This window comes from Sorex araneus, chromosome 2, assembly GCF_027595985.1.
Source record: "Sorex araneus isolate mSorAra2 chromosome 2, mSorAra2.pri, whole genome shotgun sequence".
NCBI lineage: Eukaryota > Metazoa > Chordata > Mammalia > Eulipotyphla > Soricidae > Sorex > Sorex araneus.
The window spans coordinates 166,862,638-166,882,816 of NC_073303.1; the positions used below are offsets into that span (position 1 = coordinate 166,862,638).

Genomic DNA, 20,179 nt, shown 5'->3' on the forward strand with positions numbered 1-20,179 from the left:
CCGAAATAATATATTTTGTATTGTCTGTTATAAAGAACTGCTGAAAATGCTTACAAAAAAGCATTCATATAGGAAACTGTGAATATTGTTCTATTTTGGTGGGGGCTATTAAGACATTCTTTAGAATATCACTAATACGCTGTTGAAGGTTGAGTGATGTGAGTTTTTATATATATATATATCTGAAAATATGTGTATATGCATATATATATATATTTCCCTCTATGATTTGTTGTCTACTATTTGAACCCCATCAAATGTGATGTGGTACTTATGAAGTATGGGTAGGGAGTATCTTATGATATGTTGCGCAGTCCAAGAATATGTTCACTTAGAGCATGAACTTTTTTAAAGAAGTTTTTCTGTATTGGTTTGGTAAACCAGTTTCCTTACACGAGCCTTTATATTCTAGAATTCAGAAAAAATTAAACTAATTAATATTGAAATACCCAAATTCTAACATCACAACAGTATCTTTTTCAAAGAAACACTGTTTCATACATGATCATTATACAACTATATCAGTACCTTGGGATATATCTATACTTAAGTAAATTAATTTACCTTTAGTAGCATAAGAATTATACTATGCTTTTTAATTTTAAATTTTGAAAGCATGTAAATTGTATTTTTGTTTTTTATTATATCTGCACCATTATAAAAGCAATACAATGAACTATAAGAATATGCACAACAGTAAAAACTATCTGAAGTTTATATTATAATTCTATTCCATATTTCAACCTCTGATTCTTTTAGAATTAAAGATACTAGGCACATTTATAAGTATATATTATAATAAATATATGTTCTAGTTAGTATTTATATCTGTATATGCTAGATGTATAGTGCTAAGTATTTGTGTCTCTATGGACAAATAAATACATACAAAACATACGTATAACATACATATACATGTATGAATATATATATATTTGTATGTATTTTATATACTTTAAAAAAATATTGCTTGTGAGCTTTAAAAACCTCATCACATGTAGTAAACATGTCTGTCAGCTCCAAAAGATTCCCAAACTGCCATTTGGAGATATTTCAAGCTAATAATGAAGCATATTGTGTAAACATACACATTGGGCACATGGCAAGTGTCTTTCTGTGTCTGCTTCCCCATTCCGCATCATCTCCTATCAATCTTGTCTTAGGAAACAGCAGGGGCAATGGAAATAGAAGCAGAGGTAATTAGAGGTGTGACTCAGTTCCACATGTCCAGGAAATGAAGGCTGGAGATACCTTGTAAAAATATTTTGTGTGTTATGATCCCATACAGTTCTATATTTTTAAAAGGGGAAGGGTATTATGTCAATGAATAGAAAGTTTTTCCTTCATTGCAAAACTGTAGTCAAAGTAACCAAAAACTTTGGCAGCAAGAAGTGTAGGAAATAATTCTCTTCAAAATAACCCTTAAAATCGTAGCCCACACACTGGGTAAAAAAGAGTCTTAGCCAATGAGGGCTGAGAACATGCTTCTGGTCAGGAATAGTATAGGAGATTACCAAGACTTCAATGCATAGTAAAGGCATTTGCTGGTTATCACCCTAAAGTCACAACAATGTAAATATCTTAGTCTTTGTGCTGTTTGTAGGGACTAACTGTTCTTAATGTACTTGTTAAGATAACAATGGCTCATCTCTTTGGAGCCAGAAAGACCAGACTGGGAGAAACTGTGTCCTATAAATGGTTCTGCCTTCTTGTTTGGGGCTGTCAAAGCTAGCTTGTAAACTGGAAAAGACACAGTGTCAGATTTTTGTTTTGTGACTAAATGGACAGTCAGAGCCCAAGATGCTGGTTCAACTGACTTTTCTTGGTAATCACCCACAAAGAATGTGCAAAATTTTCCCATTATGGTAACTTGGGAAAGCCTTATTAAAATAAAAACACTAATCTAAAGTCTGCACTCTTCAGAAGGTATGGTGACACTTGTGGTGAGTGTGGTATAGCAACATAGTTCTCCTGAAGTATTATGTTTACGCCGTTGCTGTTGTAAACCAGGGAGACACACTTTTTAACAAGATATTAGTCAAAAACTGGTCTAAATTTATGTACTGACATTATAATAGAGGGAGAATTGAAATTAAAATGTTCCTAGCCCTGCAATAGTAAAGTGTGGCTTAGAATATTTACTCATAAGATTTTGATGAGGAATGAATGACATATTTATCATTAGCATACAGTTTAGCAATCAATAAATAGCAACACAAATGCACTTCTGACTTATCATACCTAAGACATGAAATCCACAAGCCAAGAAGGAGTAAATTATTATAAAATATTTGCATGTATAAAAAGCAGGCACAAAGGAAATAAGAGGAAAAATAAAATTCCGCGTTGAATAGCAAAAAGTTGTGTTGCAGAAGCATAGCTGTTTGTCAGATATGGAGCGTATTTATGCAGAGAGACACATAATCCCGTGCTTTTCTATGGGTAGTACAAACAAGATGCCATGAAATGAAAAAAGTTTTCAGAAGTAAAAACAACCAACCTAGAGGCTGGAGGACCTCAGTTGTTCCTAGTACTGGAGTGATAAGTAAATGCCCTTGATATGTCTCAGAGAGAGGATGTAGTGGAAAGTATTGAATAGCATTCCAAAAAGCGTTGGTCGAGTAATTACATATACACCAAACTGCATGGGTTACTTCTGAAAACACTGACTGGTGAGCTTCAAGTTTGGTGTTTTCCCAGACCCTTTAAAAAGGGAAGGAACGCTGGTCACACAAGTGCTTGGCATTCAAATTCCAGTTTCACCACTTACCATGACCTCTGACTATTGCCTAATTTCTCTAAACTTTCAGTTTCCTCTCATGGGAAATGAGGATATGATAGTACCTTCCACAAAGGTCCCTGGAGGATAAAACTAAGTATCAGGCTTAGTTACAGGACAGAAACAGCTGACAGTGATGTGCTGCTCTAATTTTAAAGAACAGCCTTAGAACAAGAAGCACAGCAGCTCTATGTACAAATTATCAATACAATATGTCTTGTAATACAACCACATCTACCTGTCATCTTTGTATTAGTATCAGTTTACCAAAAAAAAAAAAAAAGAAGGAAAAGGAAAAGGGAGTCAAATGTCAGAGTTGATTTTATGTCAGCACCTCAGAGTATGTGAAAAGGGAGTATGTACTAACTGTAGCAGCTGTCTGAGTCCTTTGTATAAGAAACCCACTTAGTATCTAAATTTGCTGTTTTTAGTATCTCTGTTCACATTCTCAGTTCCCACATCCAAAATCATAGCTACTGAATGCCAGTTATATTGACCAGTTTTTTGCAAGTTAACATGGTTGCACTTTTATAAAAGTCTCTAACTTCAGGTGAATATTTCTGATATTCTTATCCTGCCCCTGGTATAATGAATATTCATATTTTATTTTCATAGGTGTTACTTTCTGATTATCTAAACACTTAGTAGGACCTGTCTTCAAAGAATTACATAAATGTAATTAATTGTAAGAAAAAATGAGTTCTAAGAGCTCTGACACTCGAATGTGTAAGATAAATTTTTGGCCTCAGTTTACTTCTTTTTAAAAGGAAGTGTTATTCTAAAACAATTTTTTTCAACATTAACCAAGTGGACATGTTTTTCTGTATAATTCCTTTTTCTAGAGACTATCCTAGCATTGCAAAGTATTTATTAAGATCTCTGACTTTTAATCATCAGATTCTGGTAGTAATGACCCTCTACTGTGAATTACTACTGGCTGTGCCAGTCAAAACTTAATTTAGACATTAGCAGATGTTTCCCAGTTAACAATTACAAGGATTGAAAACATTGGTCTAGGTTTACAATTTTTTTATACACAGAAAGAACTTACGATAAAAATTCTTGATTTCATGGTAATCCCATTAAATATAAGTTCCTTGAGGGTGGGAACATATTTTTGTTCTGTTTATTGCCACATTCTTAATGCATACTTCACAGAGTAGACATAAATTAAATTTTTGCTGATAAAAATAAATAAATAATGATGATCTAACTCCATAGAGATAAAACTCCTCATTTATGGCATCTTAGAAGCATACTTTGATAAATCTCTAAACAACATGCATATTTTATATTTATCCCACATTTTCCTTGTGAGTAGTTTCATTTACATATAAATTTAGTTTCTATTCCTTTAAAATACAAGATGTTTGGAAGCAGAATTGCATTATCCTTCCCACCAATTCCTTGACTCTGTGTGCGATAAAAATTTTATTAATACTAATTAATAGATTGCAATATTACATCGCAATTGATTAGTAGGACACAGATAGCAAAAGCATACTAGCTCTGGAATAAGAAAAAAGCCATTTTCAACATGATAGATCCAAATCTCTGAAATAGAGATTTTTCTGCTTTAATGACTATCAGTGAATCAAAGCTGTTTCTTTCCTACCACATATACATTTGTATATGTTATATATATTTATGCATCTATGTTTCTGCTTCTCACAAACTTTTGTATGTTCTCTGTGCTTTAAATCAAGAATTATATTCTCTCATGTCATAACATATGCTTTCTCTTGTTGAAAGTGAGTCTTCATGTAAAAAATTAGCAGCTGTTCTCAATTACAGACTCACATTTAACTTATGTAGCACCAAAACTAACCACTGAACTGAAATTTAGGAATACTTTTGTTGAATAATTTTGCTTTTATATAAGCCTTTTTAATATTTAAAACATGAGACATATCTGACAAAGAGTAAGAAGGTTGGAGGTCTTCCTCAACTCAACTTCTATCAGTTAACCTGGGTCTCCTCTCACAGAAAAAGTCTGAAATTAGAAGACAGTATTATGATAATGGTTTTGAATGGAATTCTACAATTATCCTGCCCAGAGTACAGGAAATGTAGCAGATAAGAGAAGAATTAAACATAGATTCTTTTCCCTACATAAAACACAGATATAAGTGATCACATATTTATCTGCCATGAGTATGTTTTGTCCACATTCTGAAAAATGAGACCCTCCGATAGAAGCACATACATAGTTTTTTTCAAGAAGCAACACAACACATTTTTGGAATTTCACATAACTTTTTCAAAGACATATTATTGATATGTTTCATTCACTTTTGCAATTTGTTTCACTGTTTTTTAGTTAATCCCTCCTAGCAAAATGGGTATCAAATTATGCAAAATAAACAGGGAACTAGATTTTTTTTCAAAAATCTTTTTAAGAGCACTTTCATCAAATATGATCAGAGCTCACACTTCTCCCTACAATTGTTCTCTATTATCTTTTAGTGCCAGCCAGGTGTCAAAAATGCAATACAAACCCCATTAACGTTTATAAATTCTACTCTGGAACTAATAGGGGATTGTCATTACTCCAAACACAGAACCAAGGAGAACTCACAGGAAACAAAGTGAGCATTTTTCAGTAAAATGGCATGCAAAGAAATCTGTACCAAAGTATTTTACAGAATTTATCTCAAGAGGGAGAAAACTATTCAGTTGTCAATTTATTTTGTATAGTTTGATTCCCCTTCCTCTAAGAGAGACTGTGTAAAACAACAAAACTAATCAGCTGGAAAAGTAATGAAATCTGTGCAATTTTCATATGGAATCACTACGTGCATTCTGAAAAGAACACATGATTTCTCTCATATTAGAATATAGAAACTGTCCTAGAGAGATAATATGGGAGTTAAAGCATATCCTCCCACGAGCTGAATTTGAATTCATTTCTGACACCTGACAGTCCACTAAGCACTGCCTGGTGTGTTCTGCCTGCCAGGTTGCTCTGTATTTCTAGGCTGGTCTTGGTAATCCCTGGCACAGTAGCAACAAGCAGCATCTCACCCTTGGGTCTTGCATCAAACATCCAGTCTAGTTGACCAAAAGTCACCATAATATATGCCTGGGCTTCTGGAGCCCCACTTGGGAGTACATGCAAGAATAAAATTATATTTGAAACTTTGGTAATATCTAGAGAGCTACAGAACAAAAATAATTTTTCAAAAATAGAAAAGGTATACGTTTTACAAGTCTGAGAAAATGGTATGTTGTGAATACAATTCAAGATATATTGTCCATATAAACCTTCAAAATTGTAATTAAAATTAAATTTTAAGAATTTTTATAAAGTTCAAGTAGGTATTATATTAGTAAGTTAGGCAAATTGATGAACTTTTGGAGACATGATATTTAATTAGATATGCGTTATGATTGTTCATTGCTCATCATTAATACTTTTATTTATTAGAAGGTATTGAAATAGTTTGCATTTGAAATTGACACATGATTTTACTTGATAAGTGAATTGCTCAAAACATTAGGAAAATACTTTAATACTTATAGTAGTCTTTAGTATTAGGATAAAAGTAGTAAAATACCTATTAGGGGAAATGCCTTATTTATTCTTTCTGGAATCTATAAGATTATTTAACTAATATTAACTCATATAAATTAAAATGATCATATTTTAGTGAAATATTTTAATTCTTATTTTGTTGTCAGTATGTATTAGAATTTTACTAACGTTTATGAAACTACCAGTGTGTGTGTGTATTCTGTGATATTCTCACAAGCAGTGTTCAGGATTAGTGGACACTCCTGGTATTACTCAGTTAACCAGACATGAGAGTTCAAAACTAAGGGCCTGGGGAAATAGTACTTCTCATTCCCAATAGAGCTGGGAGCAGGGATCCTAGGGGCACACCTGAAGACACTCAGATCATAATAGTACCTTGGATAGTATCAAGGAGAGTATCAGGGATAGACCATAATCGTATCATGAAATTTTACATGTGAGGTATATGCCCTGGACAAGATGAGCTATCTCCTTAGCCTCTTAATACCTGTCACTTTTAAGAACTTTTAAATAATAATTTATTGGAATTATTGAACTCTCTTATTCAAAATGAGGCACTTAAATAGATCTAAATCCATTGTAGCTATAAACTTAGCAGCTGTCACATATTCCCAGAATTTTGTTGCAATTCCATTCTCTCTGACTTACCTAAAATAATCTAATTGATAGTAGAACAAAGAATTGGTACATATATCTATTATTTTCAAAATGCAAATTCATAATTGAAACTTATAATTTCCATACAGACTAAAACATGAGCTACTTACAATTCATGCTAGATATGCATAATTTACAAAGTATTTCTGATTTTTCTCTTTTTCAAAATTTTACGTTTTTACTATATTCTGTTTAGATAGTATGTTGATATAATTTGATTGAAAATTTCCAGTAAAATTGCACAATTCATATATGCCACGTTCTCCACTACCTTTTTTGTTTTTCCTTTTCGAATGATTCTTAACAGTACATAAGAAATAAGTAAAATTAAACAATATAGTTAATATAGTTACTGAGTCAAATAAAGTGGTTTGTTCAAAAATATTACTACTCCTTAAGTACTTATTTTTGTCACACAATATCTTTAAGGCACTGTAGCACTTTAGCACTGTCTTCCCCTTGTTCATCTATTTGCTGGAACAGGCACCAGTAACATCTCCATTGTGAAACTTGTTACTGTTTTTGACATATCAAATACGCCATGGGTAATATAAAAATAATTTATTCAAAAACTATCCAAACTAGGATTTTTTCGGTTTTGATTTGTTTAATTTTGCCACACCAATACGAGGGCTTGAGCGATAGCACAGCAGTAGGGTGTTCGCCTTTCACGCAGCCAACATGGTTTGATTCATCCGCCCCTCTCGGAGAGCCCAGCAAGCCACTGAGAGTATCGAGCCCACGAGGCAGAGTCTGGCAAGCTACCCGTGGCATATTGAATTGACAGCACCAACAACTAGCGTCTTTTCTGCTGTACTACATCTAAAGTCCCTACCCCAAGTTAGTACTTTATAGAATATGTATATGTATTTTTTAGCATTATGTTAGATGATGCTCATATAAGGTTAAAAATGTATAGGTTTAATGTTTCAGAGTTTAACTTTATTTTGCTGTTGGCATTGCTTGCTTGTTTATTAAAATTAAATGTCTTAAATCAGTTAAAATTTAAGTCTTTCTAGATATATCATATAAATGTTTTTATTTATAAATTTAAAGCTTTTATAAAATTAGGGAATAACACCAATGCTTAAAAGAGAGTGTTAAATGACTGTGTCAAAAAATGAAGGAAGGAGATGAAGGACAAAGAAGAGGAGGAGGAGGAGATGAAGGGAGAGGAAAAGGAAAGAAAGAGAGAAAGAAGGGAGGAAGTGAGGAAGGGAGGGAGGGAGGAAGGGAGGGAGAGAGGAAGGAAGAAGGAAGGAAGAGGAAAGGAAGGAAGGAAGGAAGAAAGGAAGGAAGGAAGAAGGGCAGATACATGAATACAATAGAGTATATAACCCTTATGATCGAGTAGAGATTAAGCATAAATAGAAACTATTATCGGGAAAAAAAATGTCTTGAAGAAGGTGGACCATAAATGAATATATAAAAACACACAGATATATAAATCTATCACATTTTTTCTCACATTTTATTTCTCAAGCTATCTAAAACGTTAAGGTTTAAAATTAAAAAGATTCTCTTGAATTGATGAGTGTGTCATATCTGTTTTAACACTGATTCAAACAAGATGCAAGGGAGGTAATACATTCCAATAAAATTGATGATTGACAATAAGCATGAGATTGAAACATGCTTTATCAAGTTCTAATATATTCACTGGTGGGTTATGCAATACATTCATTGACAATTCTAAAAAGAAAATATTTCGCTAAAGTGCATAAAATAAAACAAGATGGAAACTGCTCAGTCACCCAAATAATATACACTGTTCCTAAGATTCTATAATCCAGACATTAGTTACTTGTCAGTGATAGGTATTCAATTTTAATTCATTTGGTTGGTTGGGGGGGGCACACTCTGTGGTTCACAGGGCTTGTTTATGGCTCTGTATTTGGGTCAGTCGCATGCAAGGATTCGGTTCCTCCGTCCCTCTCAAAGAGCCCAGCAAGCTACTGAGAGTATCCTGCCTGCATGGCAGAGCCTGGCAAACTACCCGTGGCATATTTGATATGCCAAAAACAGTAACAAATCTCACAATGGAGACATTACTGGTGCTTGCTAGAGCAAATCTATAAACAACGGGATGACAGTGGTACAGTGATACAAATGGTACAGTGGTTTGTAAAGTCAAATATTTTAAACTGATAAAGGTAAAGTGAGAATGCCAAACTCATTTTAAACTGAGTGAAATGACATTTTCAGAATGTCAGATAAGATATCTAATTATTTCAGTTAAATTGTTAAAGATCAATCAATGCTCTGCATTTGGTGTGAAAAATTCAGGGACAAAAACATTTCAATATCATCATAGATTTTCAAACTTTTATATTCACATGAGTAAGAAATTAGAGGCAATAGAAGTTGGCATGTTAGAAAAAAGTGTCATAATTCACATAGAAGTAAAAATTTGTTGTTTACATTACCATCTACAGCATTATTTTTCCACTTTTAAACAAATTAAAATTAATTTTTGCAATGGAATGTGACTCCTAGTGAAATACATGCACTTCAAATTTGATAAGATGAATACTTCTATGTGTGAAACATTTTGAAAGACATAGTAGATTCAAAGATAAGTAATAAAAAGGCAAGTTATTCTTAAAACTTATAAATACGTAGTTGTATATCATTATTTTTGTAGTTTTTCATTCTGTAAGAATTTATTGTGAATCCCCTTTCTGCTGCCACACGAGCTCGACCCCGGAGGCAACTGAACTACTTTGGACATGAAAAGCTCCCCCAAAATGCCCCCAGACTGTGTGATTGGAGCTACTGGCCAGCGGGGCAGGGCCTTTTCTCTCTCAACTCTTTCTCATTGAATGCAGCGAGGCGACTGCCAGTTTTTAGAGAATGCAGGTACCCGCGGGAAGCCTGGGAGAGCCCAGGGGGCAGGATTTCCGGATCCACCCTGTGCCAATATTTAAGCACAGCGCCATGTGGGTACGTTCCTTTCTGCCGCCGCACGAGCTTGACTCCGGAGGCAACTGAACTACTTTGGACACGAGCAGCTCCCCAAAAATGCCTCCAGACTGTGTGATCAGAACTACTGGCCCATGTGCCACCAGCGGGGCAGGGTTTTTCTCTCCAGGCTTTTCCATTATAGGAGCACCACAAAAGGGAAATAAAAGACCACAGTGATGCAATTGCCAGCAGAATTTTCCCTGGGATTCATATAGAAATCCAAAACAATATCTCTTGATCATCAGCAACGTGAAAAGGTTCCTTTTTAGCAGGACTTAACTGTGGGGGGAAACTCCAAACAATAGTACTGAGTTTTTTGTTGAAATGTTGAAGGTAATCAAAGTAGCAGCTATTTCTTTAGACTGTGAACTAAGCCAAAGCCCCACGACGGCCTAAGTGAGGAAATATTTTTCTTTCTCGGTTCTTTTCCCTTTTCTGGGAGAAATGCAGTGTGGCGTCCACCATATTTGAGGTCTATTAAGTAGGCACGAACTTAGAGGCACGGGAATCGGAGGGGGAAAAAATTATGTACTTGTAACATCGGGCCAATACCAGTGCATGCTCCGCCGAGACGCAACCCGGGTGGCCACACTTTTGTGTGGCCAAGATGCTGCTGATCAACCAGAATCCAGAGCCTAACTAGACTACTTCCGGCTCCAGAAACTACATGCAACTATGTCTCTAGACTGAACTAAGCCATCGCCCCACGCCAGCCGAGGACGGGAAATATCCTTTTTTCTGGTCGGGTGACATGGTGTCATCCATAATATGAGGACTATTCATTAAGCAGGCAAGAACTTGGTGGCATGGGAAGGAGGGGGGAAAAACTCTATGTACTTGAAACAATGGGACTTCATATCTCTCCAGTCTCAGCAATGGAAAACTAATTATCAAATGCTGCATTGGCAGTAGGGCTCTCTTTCTTGGAGGAAAACTCCAATAATAGTGAATGTTGTGTTGAAATATGGAATGTAATAAAGGTAAAGTGAAAATGAAGTGAAATTTATCAACTAAGCAGGTGGGGATGGGGGGCGGGGGGTGGGAGGTATACTGGGGTCTTTGGTGCTGGAATATGGGCACGGGTGAAGGGATGGGTGTTTTAGTATTATATAACTGAGACATAAACCTGAGAACTTTGTAACTTTCCACATGGTGGTTCAATAAAATAAAATTAAAAATAAAAAAAAAAACACATAGATTAAAAAAAGAACTTATTGTGAATTAAATCATACTCTGATGTGGTGTGAGAACTATATTTCTAAAAACGATGAGATATGGTTAACCCACCACACATCAACTATCTTCCAGTCTTAAAACAACTAGAACAAAATACTTCTTTATTCATCAGTATATATGGACAACTTGCTGTTTAGAACGTGCATGTAGATTCAGTCAGTGCTCAGAAAGTTTCAAGAGTTTCTTTTCTCCCCCCCATTTTTTTTTTTGCCAAGGCAAGCAGAATCTTAGAATCATACTGAACTGAAATATTTACAAATGCTTTAGAGAATTTTTAAATTGATAGGGAAATTAGCAGAGTAAGAGTTGGTATACCAATCCTGGTTTAAAAAAATGTGATCATGGATAATTATCAAAAAGTCTAGATGTTTTCAATGCATTACATCAAACACACTTTTCTATTAAACTGCTAATGTACAGAAACAACGAATAAAGCCAGCATTCCACAACGAATGCACAGAGATAAAACACAGAGTAACAGATTCTTCAGTGACATTAATAAGGTATTTGGTACATTAAGTCTAAACAAAGTTTGTAAGAGCAAGAATATTTATAGTAACCTTCTGGTATCTGCCTCAAATGTAATTAATTGACTATATAAAAATCCATTAGCATTCTCATTTCTTCTCTACAAACTAAATCAAAGCAGATAACATAATTCATTAGCCAAGATTTAAAAATAAATAAATTAGGATCATGAGTTTCCCTTTGTATTAATGGAAAATTTTTCCCACACCTCTAATCTCAAAATGTAAAATTAGAGAGTAGGAAATATAAAATAAGAAGAAATTTTCAAGTGAATAAAGTCAAGCAAATCTTGATTTCCAATGATTTAAAGCAAATAGCAGATGGCTTATATTCATAGCTGCAATCTTTAATATTATTTTAAAGGAAGTTTTAAAGATATTTTATAAAAAATAATACAATCTACAATCTGACTACATAGTAGTGATCTGGGAAGTTTGCCCAAATTCAAAGAATTTGATCCAAATAAGTTTTAAACCATACATATGTTAAATGAAAATAAGATCTTAGTTTCTCTTCCTGTATTGTTAAATGAGAGAAAGCATGCCCAGACTAAAGTTTTATGTGATATGTACATATGTGTAATAAAATATGTTATAATACCAAATCTAAATCATGATTCTGTCTTTTCTTACTAATTTTTATTATTGATTTATTTAAACTTTACAGCTATTTTTTTGTTGCTATTACATTATAGTTTGGAAACACTCAGCCATGCTTAGAACTCCTCATTCTGCAATCCAGACAGTGGTTAGGAAGCATATTTGAGGCAAGGGATAAAACTGGGTCTAGCCAAATGCAAGGCAACTGTATTAACCCTGTACTATCTCTCTAACCCATACTGTGCTCTTATTATTTTTTTGGTATATTTCTATACCATCAAATGTGTTACAAGTACTTTCTATATTTCTGAACCTGCCATGTGTTTAATTACAATTTGTTTGAAAAGCAATTCCTAAATGCTTCTTTAACTCCAGGTATTTCTATTCATTGCTTTCTTCTTCTAGTCTTTGAAAGAGAATGGTACAATATTTTATATTCCTAGTTTTCCAGTGATATATATCTTCCACAGTAAAACAAACAAACAGACAAACAAATAAAAAACAAAAAGTCAACCATGTAACATAGCTTATGGTAGAATATTTTAATTTACAAAAATTATATTTCCCATACTAATTCCTCCATCTTCATCACACTGACTTATTTTTCAGTTTAAACGATTGGAGTAAGTGTGGGAGGGAGGGCCAAACAGAGCTCACGAGGACAGAGGGCCAGTCCATATGACTCGACTAGGTGGTGGTGGTCAATAGAAAGACCTGGGAATGCTATGCTGGTTGGGTTTTATAGTACTTGACTAATGGCAGTGCTGGGGTCTCCAAGGTTGCACCCGGTGAGGTCCAGAAGACCATGTGGCATTGGGGAAGAAGTAGGGTCAACTTCAAGCACAGGCATTCACTATAACCCATGTGCTATCTTCACAGCCCCTCAGTTAGAAATAATTTAACTTCTGTCTAACCGTTGTTTGATTCCTGGATATCCATATGATCCCCCAAAAACCCCAGATCCTTGAGCACAGAGCCAAAAGTAAGCCCTGGACACTGCCAGAAGTGATGCTTGATTACAGAACCAGGCATAAACCCTGTAGTTTGGGTTTTAGTTTGGCCACCAAACTAAAAACAAACAAAAATCTATATCCCTTTTCTGCAGTGAAAATGAGAAAAATGGGTACTTCTATATATACCATGGAGCTAGGGGAGGGTGATTGTGAATAAAAAGTGGTTCAATTGGTCTATATTATCTGGGCTATCTGATTGCGCTTTATTTGGCGATCTGATTGATTGTTTTAGATAACAAATCAAATCACTAAGTTTTCACACCCAGCGAAAATTAGGCATAGCCAATCAGGCAGCAGAGGCTGGGATACATTGTGATCCAGGAAAAGAAAGAAAGAAACTAAAGGCAGAGCTGTTAGGGTGATCCTGGGGTTCTTTTTCTAAACAGAGGTTGCTGTTGTCCTATGTGAGCTGCAACCACTAACACTAATGACAGTTTAATGTGTTGTTCTTAATCACCAGCCCCAAGCACCAAATCCAGAGGCCACTTGAGTCTGTTTCCTATAGTTAGTTGGCATCAAGCACACAGCTCAAAAGTAGAACATTTGACTTGTATGTGTGAGGCCTTCGGTTCAACCACAGTAATTCCCCAACGCACCAAATGATTTATCTTTAAATGCAGAGACCAAAAACTTTTTACACACACACACACACACACAAACACACACACACAATTTTGAATCTTGAAACCAGATACTTTAGGAGGGATAGTGTTCTTTATTTCCAAATATCAAATACTAAAATTTCAGGGCTGGATGGGTAGATATGGGAGTTTTGGTTTTTTGGTTTTTTTTTTTTTTTTCATTTTTGGGTCATACTCAGGGCTTACTCCTGGCTCTGCACTCAGGAATTACTCCTGGCGGTGCTCCGGGGACCATATGGGATGCCGGGAATCGAACCCAGTTTGGCCGCATGCAAGGCAAACGCCCTACCCGCTGTGCTATCGCTCTTGCCCTGGGAGTTTATGTTTTGGATTATAGCACAACAGATGATTCCCTAAGCCCTGCCAGGAGTGATCCCTGAGAGTGGAACAAGGGGGAACCATGTTGGATTGTAGTTCTAAGCATTTTAGGAAGAGTCACTGGTTTATTCTTTCTCCCCATCCCAGGGAGCTTGAATTTATTAAGTTTCTCCCACAGCAGTGCTCCTGAGGCACACCCAATTCCATCAGGCACTCCCAATCAACTGTGTTTATCTTTAACCTCTCCTTTGTGCTCTTCTTCTCCTGTTAATAATTTATATCGCCAAATCAGACCCTCTAACTTATAATGTCAAATTCTTCTGAGGACTCTAAATTTTGTATCTGTAAGTTAAATATTGCTTTTCTGTTTCCTTTATGTCCTTCGCATAGTTTACTTTAGAGCAAGGTCCCCTTTTTGTATAGACATAGGAAGACAGTTAATGCTATGACTTTGTAGCTTGGGAATTAATTGACTCCAAATAATATTTGCTCCTAGGCATCTGTCATATTTATTTGACTTAGGCCTTAGTTGCCCTTAGTTCCTAACATCTAAGAAGCGCAGTCCCAGTGAGGGACAAGGATGGGTTCAGGGCAAGCTATAAGCTACCCTTGCATTGAAAAGGGTCAGGCTAAGAGCTGTAAGAAGTTTAAGAACACGGTCATGGAACAAACTCTGACATGACCCAAAAAGGAGTGACAATAATGACCTTATGGGGTTAGGAAAGACTAATGTAGCCTGAGGACAGTAGTCTTGTATATATACCAAGATGTCCCCAGGAAGACCTACCCCTTAAGTTTAATGTACTACTGTATTCATACAAAATGACTAGAAGTGTTATGAAGATGATTGTTTAGTAACGATCTAGAGTGCTGAGCCTTTCGATAAGATTTTGTCTTTGTGTAAATCTTCCAGAAGAAATTCCCCCAACGGAAAGGCTTTACATCTGTTCACTGTTTATGATAATGTTCAACCACACCTATGTGTAATTACTACCCCAATCCTTCATGATTTCTTTATAACTAATGCTGTAAGATTTGAATTAAATAGTCACCAATTACCAACCAGCCTGGTGGCCCCCATTTTTTTGTTTGTCCATTGCCTTTCATCCTTCCATCGGCCTAGAGAATAGTGATTCAACCATGGACGCACCAAGGGGACCCTCAGGTCACTGTAGGCAGTGACGCCGGGAACAGAGACAAGTGCTAAACACTGCCAAGTGTGGCCCCCAAACAAACAAAAATAATAATTTAATATATATTAGAGTCTGAGAGATCTGGAATTAATGTTCAAAGGATACTCACATTATTTCTCATTCCAGGAAAAGATAATTACTGTGAAAGTTTGCACTGTGTGCAAAAGAAATGAAATGTTATCTTTAGAATTCTGGTCCAATACAAAGACAACTTTTGTTTTATAGTTCTGGATTTGATGGATATATTCCTTTAACAACAAAATATTTTTAAAATATATTATTATATCAAATAGATCTTGTCACATTTTCATCATTTATTTCACTAAACTTTGACTACCCTAATATTTATCATAAGTAGAAAGAATGTTATTATTCAATTAAAAGTGTGTCCAAGTTCCAAATTTTGGATCTTTATAAGGCTTCTCTATGGAACAATTCCAGGGAAAAAAGTCACTGGAAGTCTATAAATTTGGGGATTTTGAAAACAATGATTCTATAAACAAATTATAGACTTAACATAGAATGTGTAAGCTGTACACTGTAGTTATCTTTTCTCCCTACCCCAAATAATTGTCAGCACAATAGGAATACATAAAATTTCTCCATGCAGATGCTTTTATTGTTAATGAAAAGTTTCCAAAATTTATTAATTTTCATAATATTTAATTAGATAATAAAAATTAACCTATTTTCTTACATCATCAAGGCACCCTTTAAATACAGGTAAAATGTATTTTCTTTCCCTACTTTAAAATTAATTCTTTATGTATTCAACTTTCAAATCAGATTGTAAACTCTTAGATGCTAGATACACTGATTTATTCCTTCAGCTTTCCTTCTTCTGGCAAAACATTAGTAATATACTATATGTGACAGTTCAATATACATTATCATCAAATATCAATTCAATTGAGATTTGTCTTCCCCAGAATTGTCATCTTGCATAGTTATTCTTTCTCAAAAATTTAGAAAAAGATGTGGAAGATAATATGAAATAAATAGATAAATTTGCATTCGCAGTATATTGATCGACAACAAATAGCAAGAGCAAATCGTACACCTTGCTGACTAATATACTACCACCAACACAAGTCCATAGAAATAAAGAAGTGTTGACTCTCAAGCCATAGTAATGTCCAAATTTATGGTTTAAAACAAATATTTATTAACATACTTAACATACTATTCATTCACTGCCTGGTTTTGTCCCTGGCTTAACATGGTCCCCTGCGCATCGGTAGGTGAAGCTCTGAAGGAGTGGCCCCAACGCCACCACCCCCTCACCTACACATACACACACACACACACACACACACAAACACACACACACGAGAAGGCACCAATGAAATACATCCTTAGGCCTTCACATTGAAGTGCAGCTCCAATTGGCTAACAATAATAGGGAGTGGCTCCTGGTCTGAGTACAACTCGAAAGTAACTTTGCCCTCTAAATTTAAAATAAGGTTTAAAGTACAACAACAATTATAACTTTTCTAAATAAAACTTAATACGACCTTTTAAATTCGTCTATTACATTTTGTTCTCCAGGTTACATATATTTGTGTACTTTATCACTATTAACACGTTTAACAAGTTTTTTGTGTGACACATTTAACAGATTTTATGTGCTTTGCTGACACTTATTGTCCACTCTTGTAACACTTAATGAGATAAAAAGTACTATGTAAATATGTGTAAAATCTTAACACTTAATGATTATATTTCTTATATTTTGTAAGAAAGAAACTGCACTTTCCTGAATTGGCAAATCCTACTGTGATGATTATACATCTATATGCTTTCCTTTGATTTTGTTTTGGGGTCACATTTGGCACTATTCAGAGCTTACTCCTAGCTTTACACTCAAGGATCACTCCTAATGGGGTCAGGGGACCATATCAGATGCTAGAGATCAAACCAAGGTTGGTTGCATGCAAGGCAAGCATCCCTATATGCTTCCTGATGTTAACATTAGACACTGATTCAGAAAGAATCAAAATAGCCAGAATTTTAATTCCTTCTGAGCTGTGCCTTTTATTATTTTATTTCTCAGAATCATGACTATCATGCATGACAAATAGCACCAAAGTGATGAATTTAACCATGAGCAGAATACAAAGGCTATCAATACTTTCTACTCATTTGTATCCACAAAATTAGCCAGTATTTTTTTTCAGTTTTAGAACATTCAAAAACATAGTTAATGTTTTAATGATACTTGCAACATGAAGAGATGTGAAGCTAGACAATACCATTTAATTTCATTAAATCTTTATGCATATATTATTTCTATAGTCAATGAAAAATGGTACAATCTGTTAAGATTATGTTCACATTGATTTATTTATAAAATTTCTTCTTCATGAACTCAAAACTTACTGAATATAAACTAGTAGATACTAACCTAAATATCTGACCAAGTATAACAAAAAACATTAGAATTAAAGCAAACTCAGTTTCAAAGACTAAGTAATGAAGTTGTATGTATTTATACATTGAAAGTTTTTAATAGAAGCTTTAATGTGTACTTAAGCAAAGAAACATGTCTGATGCACAAAACATGCCTAGTGCTGAATAACAGTTTGAGAATGAGTGAACATTTTCATCTGATATATCACAATTTTACATGAAAACAGAATTTTCATTGAATTCAAGTCCAACATTATTTTTCATTGAATAAACTTATTGACCAAGTTCAGTTTCTCTAATGTTCTATTAATATTCAAACATGCTACTTAACCTGAGGTGTGGTACAGGTACTCTCCTGAGCAGCCAAAAGGCAAATTATGATGAAAAATAAAAATGTTATAAAACTTCAGATCTATACATCCAACACTGGAACAGCACTCAATCTTTTCAAGTTAAATAATCTTTCTAAAGAGAGTAATGCTGTTCTTTTCTGATGTATAGATACCAGTAAAGAAAATGTCACATTTAAAAAAGTTGAAATACATAACAAAGTGATATGAGATGGATAAACATATTGCCTGTGTAATATGTGCCGATGAAATTTCATTTGGTAATGTTAAAGAGATTTTTCCTTCTATTTATTCTAGCATCACAGTTCCACAGTTACTACAGGGCAGGGACAACATAAGATAACATTTGCAACACCTCTAGTGGGATTTATGCCAGCACTTCACAATAAAAACAAAGCCTAGTTCTGCCAAAACTCTAAATCAACAGAGCAAGTGGGGCAATGTTAGTCTACACATAGACTCCAGTGCATTGTCAAGTGAGTCCTAGCTTTGTTCATTTTTTCCCCAATTCCTCTATGATCAATCACAGATTTAAAATACCCTTGAAAAGAAAAAGAGAAAAACCTCTTACCTTGACACATAAATCCTCTTTCTTCATAACCCGCATTACATGAGCACTTGCCAATGGGTACAAGCCATTCACCTTCTGTACTGCAGTACATCCTAGGAGGATCTTCTTCCTTGGAATTGTTCACACAAGAACCTCTCACCTCCACCAGAGATTGAGAATCCATGGGTACTGTGTCTGGAAACATAGCCAGATTCTTCACCGTGAATGGACACTTTTTGAAGTACACTCTCACAGACACCAAGGCAACACAAGCACCAACATCTTGAAAAGCCAAATAAAATCCCTTTTTGTTGACAGGACCTACTTCTCTAATCTCAGTATTGAGTTTTAGAATGCGGTCTCCAAGGTCCATTTGAGTAAAACTTTCATCAGCTGCAATGGTATCAATCTTGACAAACTGATGCTCTCGGAATTTAACCCCATGGTCATCATCAGACTCCATGTAGTATAGGTTGAAAGTTTCCTTACAAGTTCCCAAAACCAATGGTATACTATTGCAGTCCCGTAGAGTGAACTTGAGCTCCACATATATCTTCTGAGCTGAGTTTCTGGGCACCCAGTTCGTTCTCAGCCAATTATTTTGGCTGTGATCCATAACATTACACACCTGGTAAGTCCTGATGGGTGTGTAATGTTCATCAACACCACTTATTTCTTCCCACTGAAATATTAAAGGAAAAAGGAAAAAAAGTTAATGAATATAATGCAATTACATAATTAATGCAAGGTGGGTTGCCAATATCATAACAGAAAATACAAAATAACTAGATAGTTTTTAGTTCTGCTCAGAACAGTCATGATGTAGACCAACCAGGTTTACATTAATTATTGTGAAATTATAAATTCCAAGACAGTCTAACTTATTCTAAGAGAACCACTATAATTCTCTCTTTTAATATTTTAAAGTACATTACTGATTCAGAATGGGGCTTTATTTTCCTTTTGCAAAACACCCTATAATATTTCTTGTGAAGCAAGTGACTATGAATTCCTTTCAATGTTTTTTCCTTTGTGTGTGTGTATGTGTGTGTGTGTGTAAAAAGCTTTTTATCACCTCTTCAAACACCTCTTCAAATCTTAGTTGATAACTTAGCTGAATATATTATCTAGGTTGAAGTCTTCTTTCATTCAACACTTTGAATATATTATGCTTTCCTTCCTAGACTGTAGAGTTTTAGTTGGTAAGTATATTGTGAATCTTACAGGGGTTCCCTTATTTTTAAATTCATGCTTTTCTTTCACTACTTTTAATACATTATATTTGGCTTTTAATACATTTTTAAATACTACTTTTAATACATTATTCTTTGGCTACTGTTTTTTAATTTTATTTCTTAGTGAATATAAATTTTTGTTTATTTTGTTTAGAACTATGAAATTCATACA

The 20,179-nt window shown here is 34.7% G+C and overlaps 1 protein-coding gene across 2 annotated transcripts in view; it reads right to left on the reverse strand.

The window, feature by feature from the left end:
* Nucleotides 1–20,179, reverse strand: part of EPHA3 (EPH receptor A3) — a 369,048-nt gene that overhangs the window by 237,756 nt on the left and 111,113 nt on the right. For both annotated transcript variants that reach the window (XM_004607003.2, XM_055127750.1), the window contains exon 3: nt 18,794–19,454. In XM_004607003.2, the coding sequence (XP_004607060.1) occupies nt 18,794–19,454 (661 nt within the window). The remainder of the gene's footprint in view (nt 1–18,793; nt 19,455–20,179) is intronic.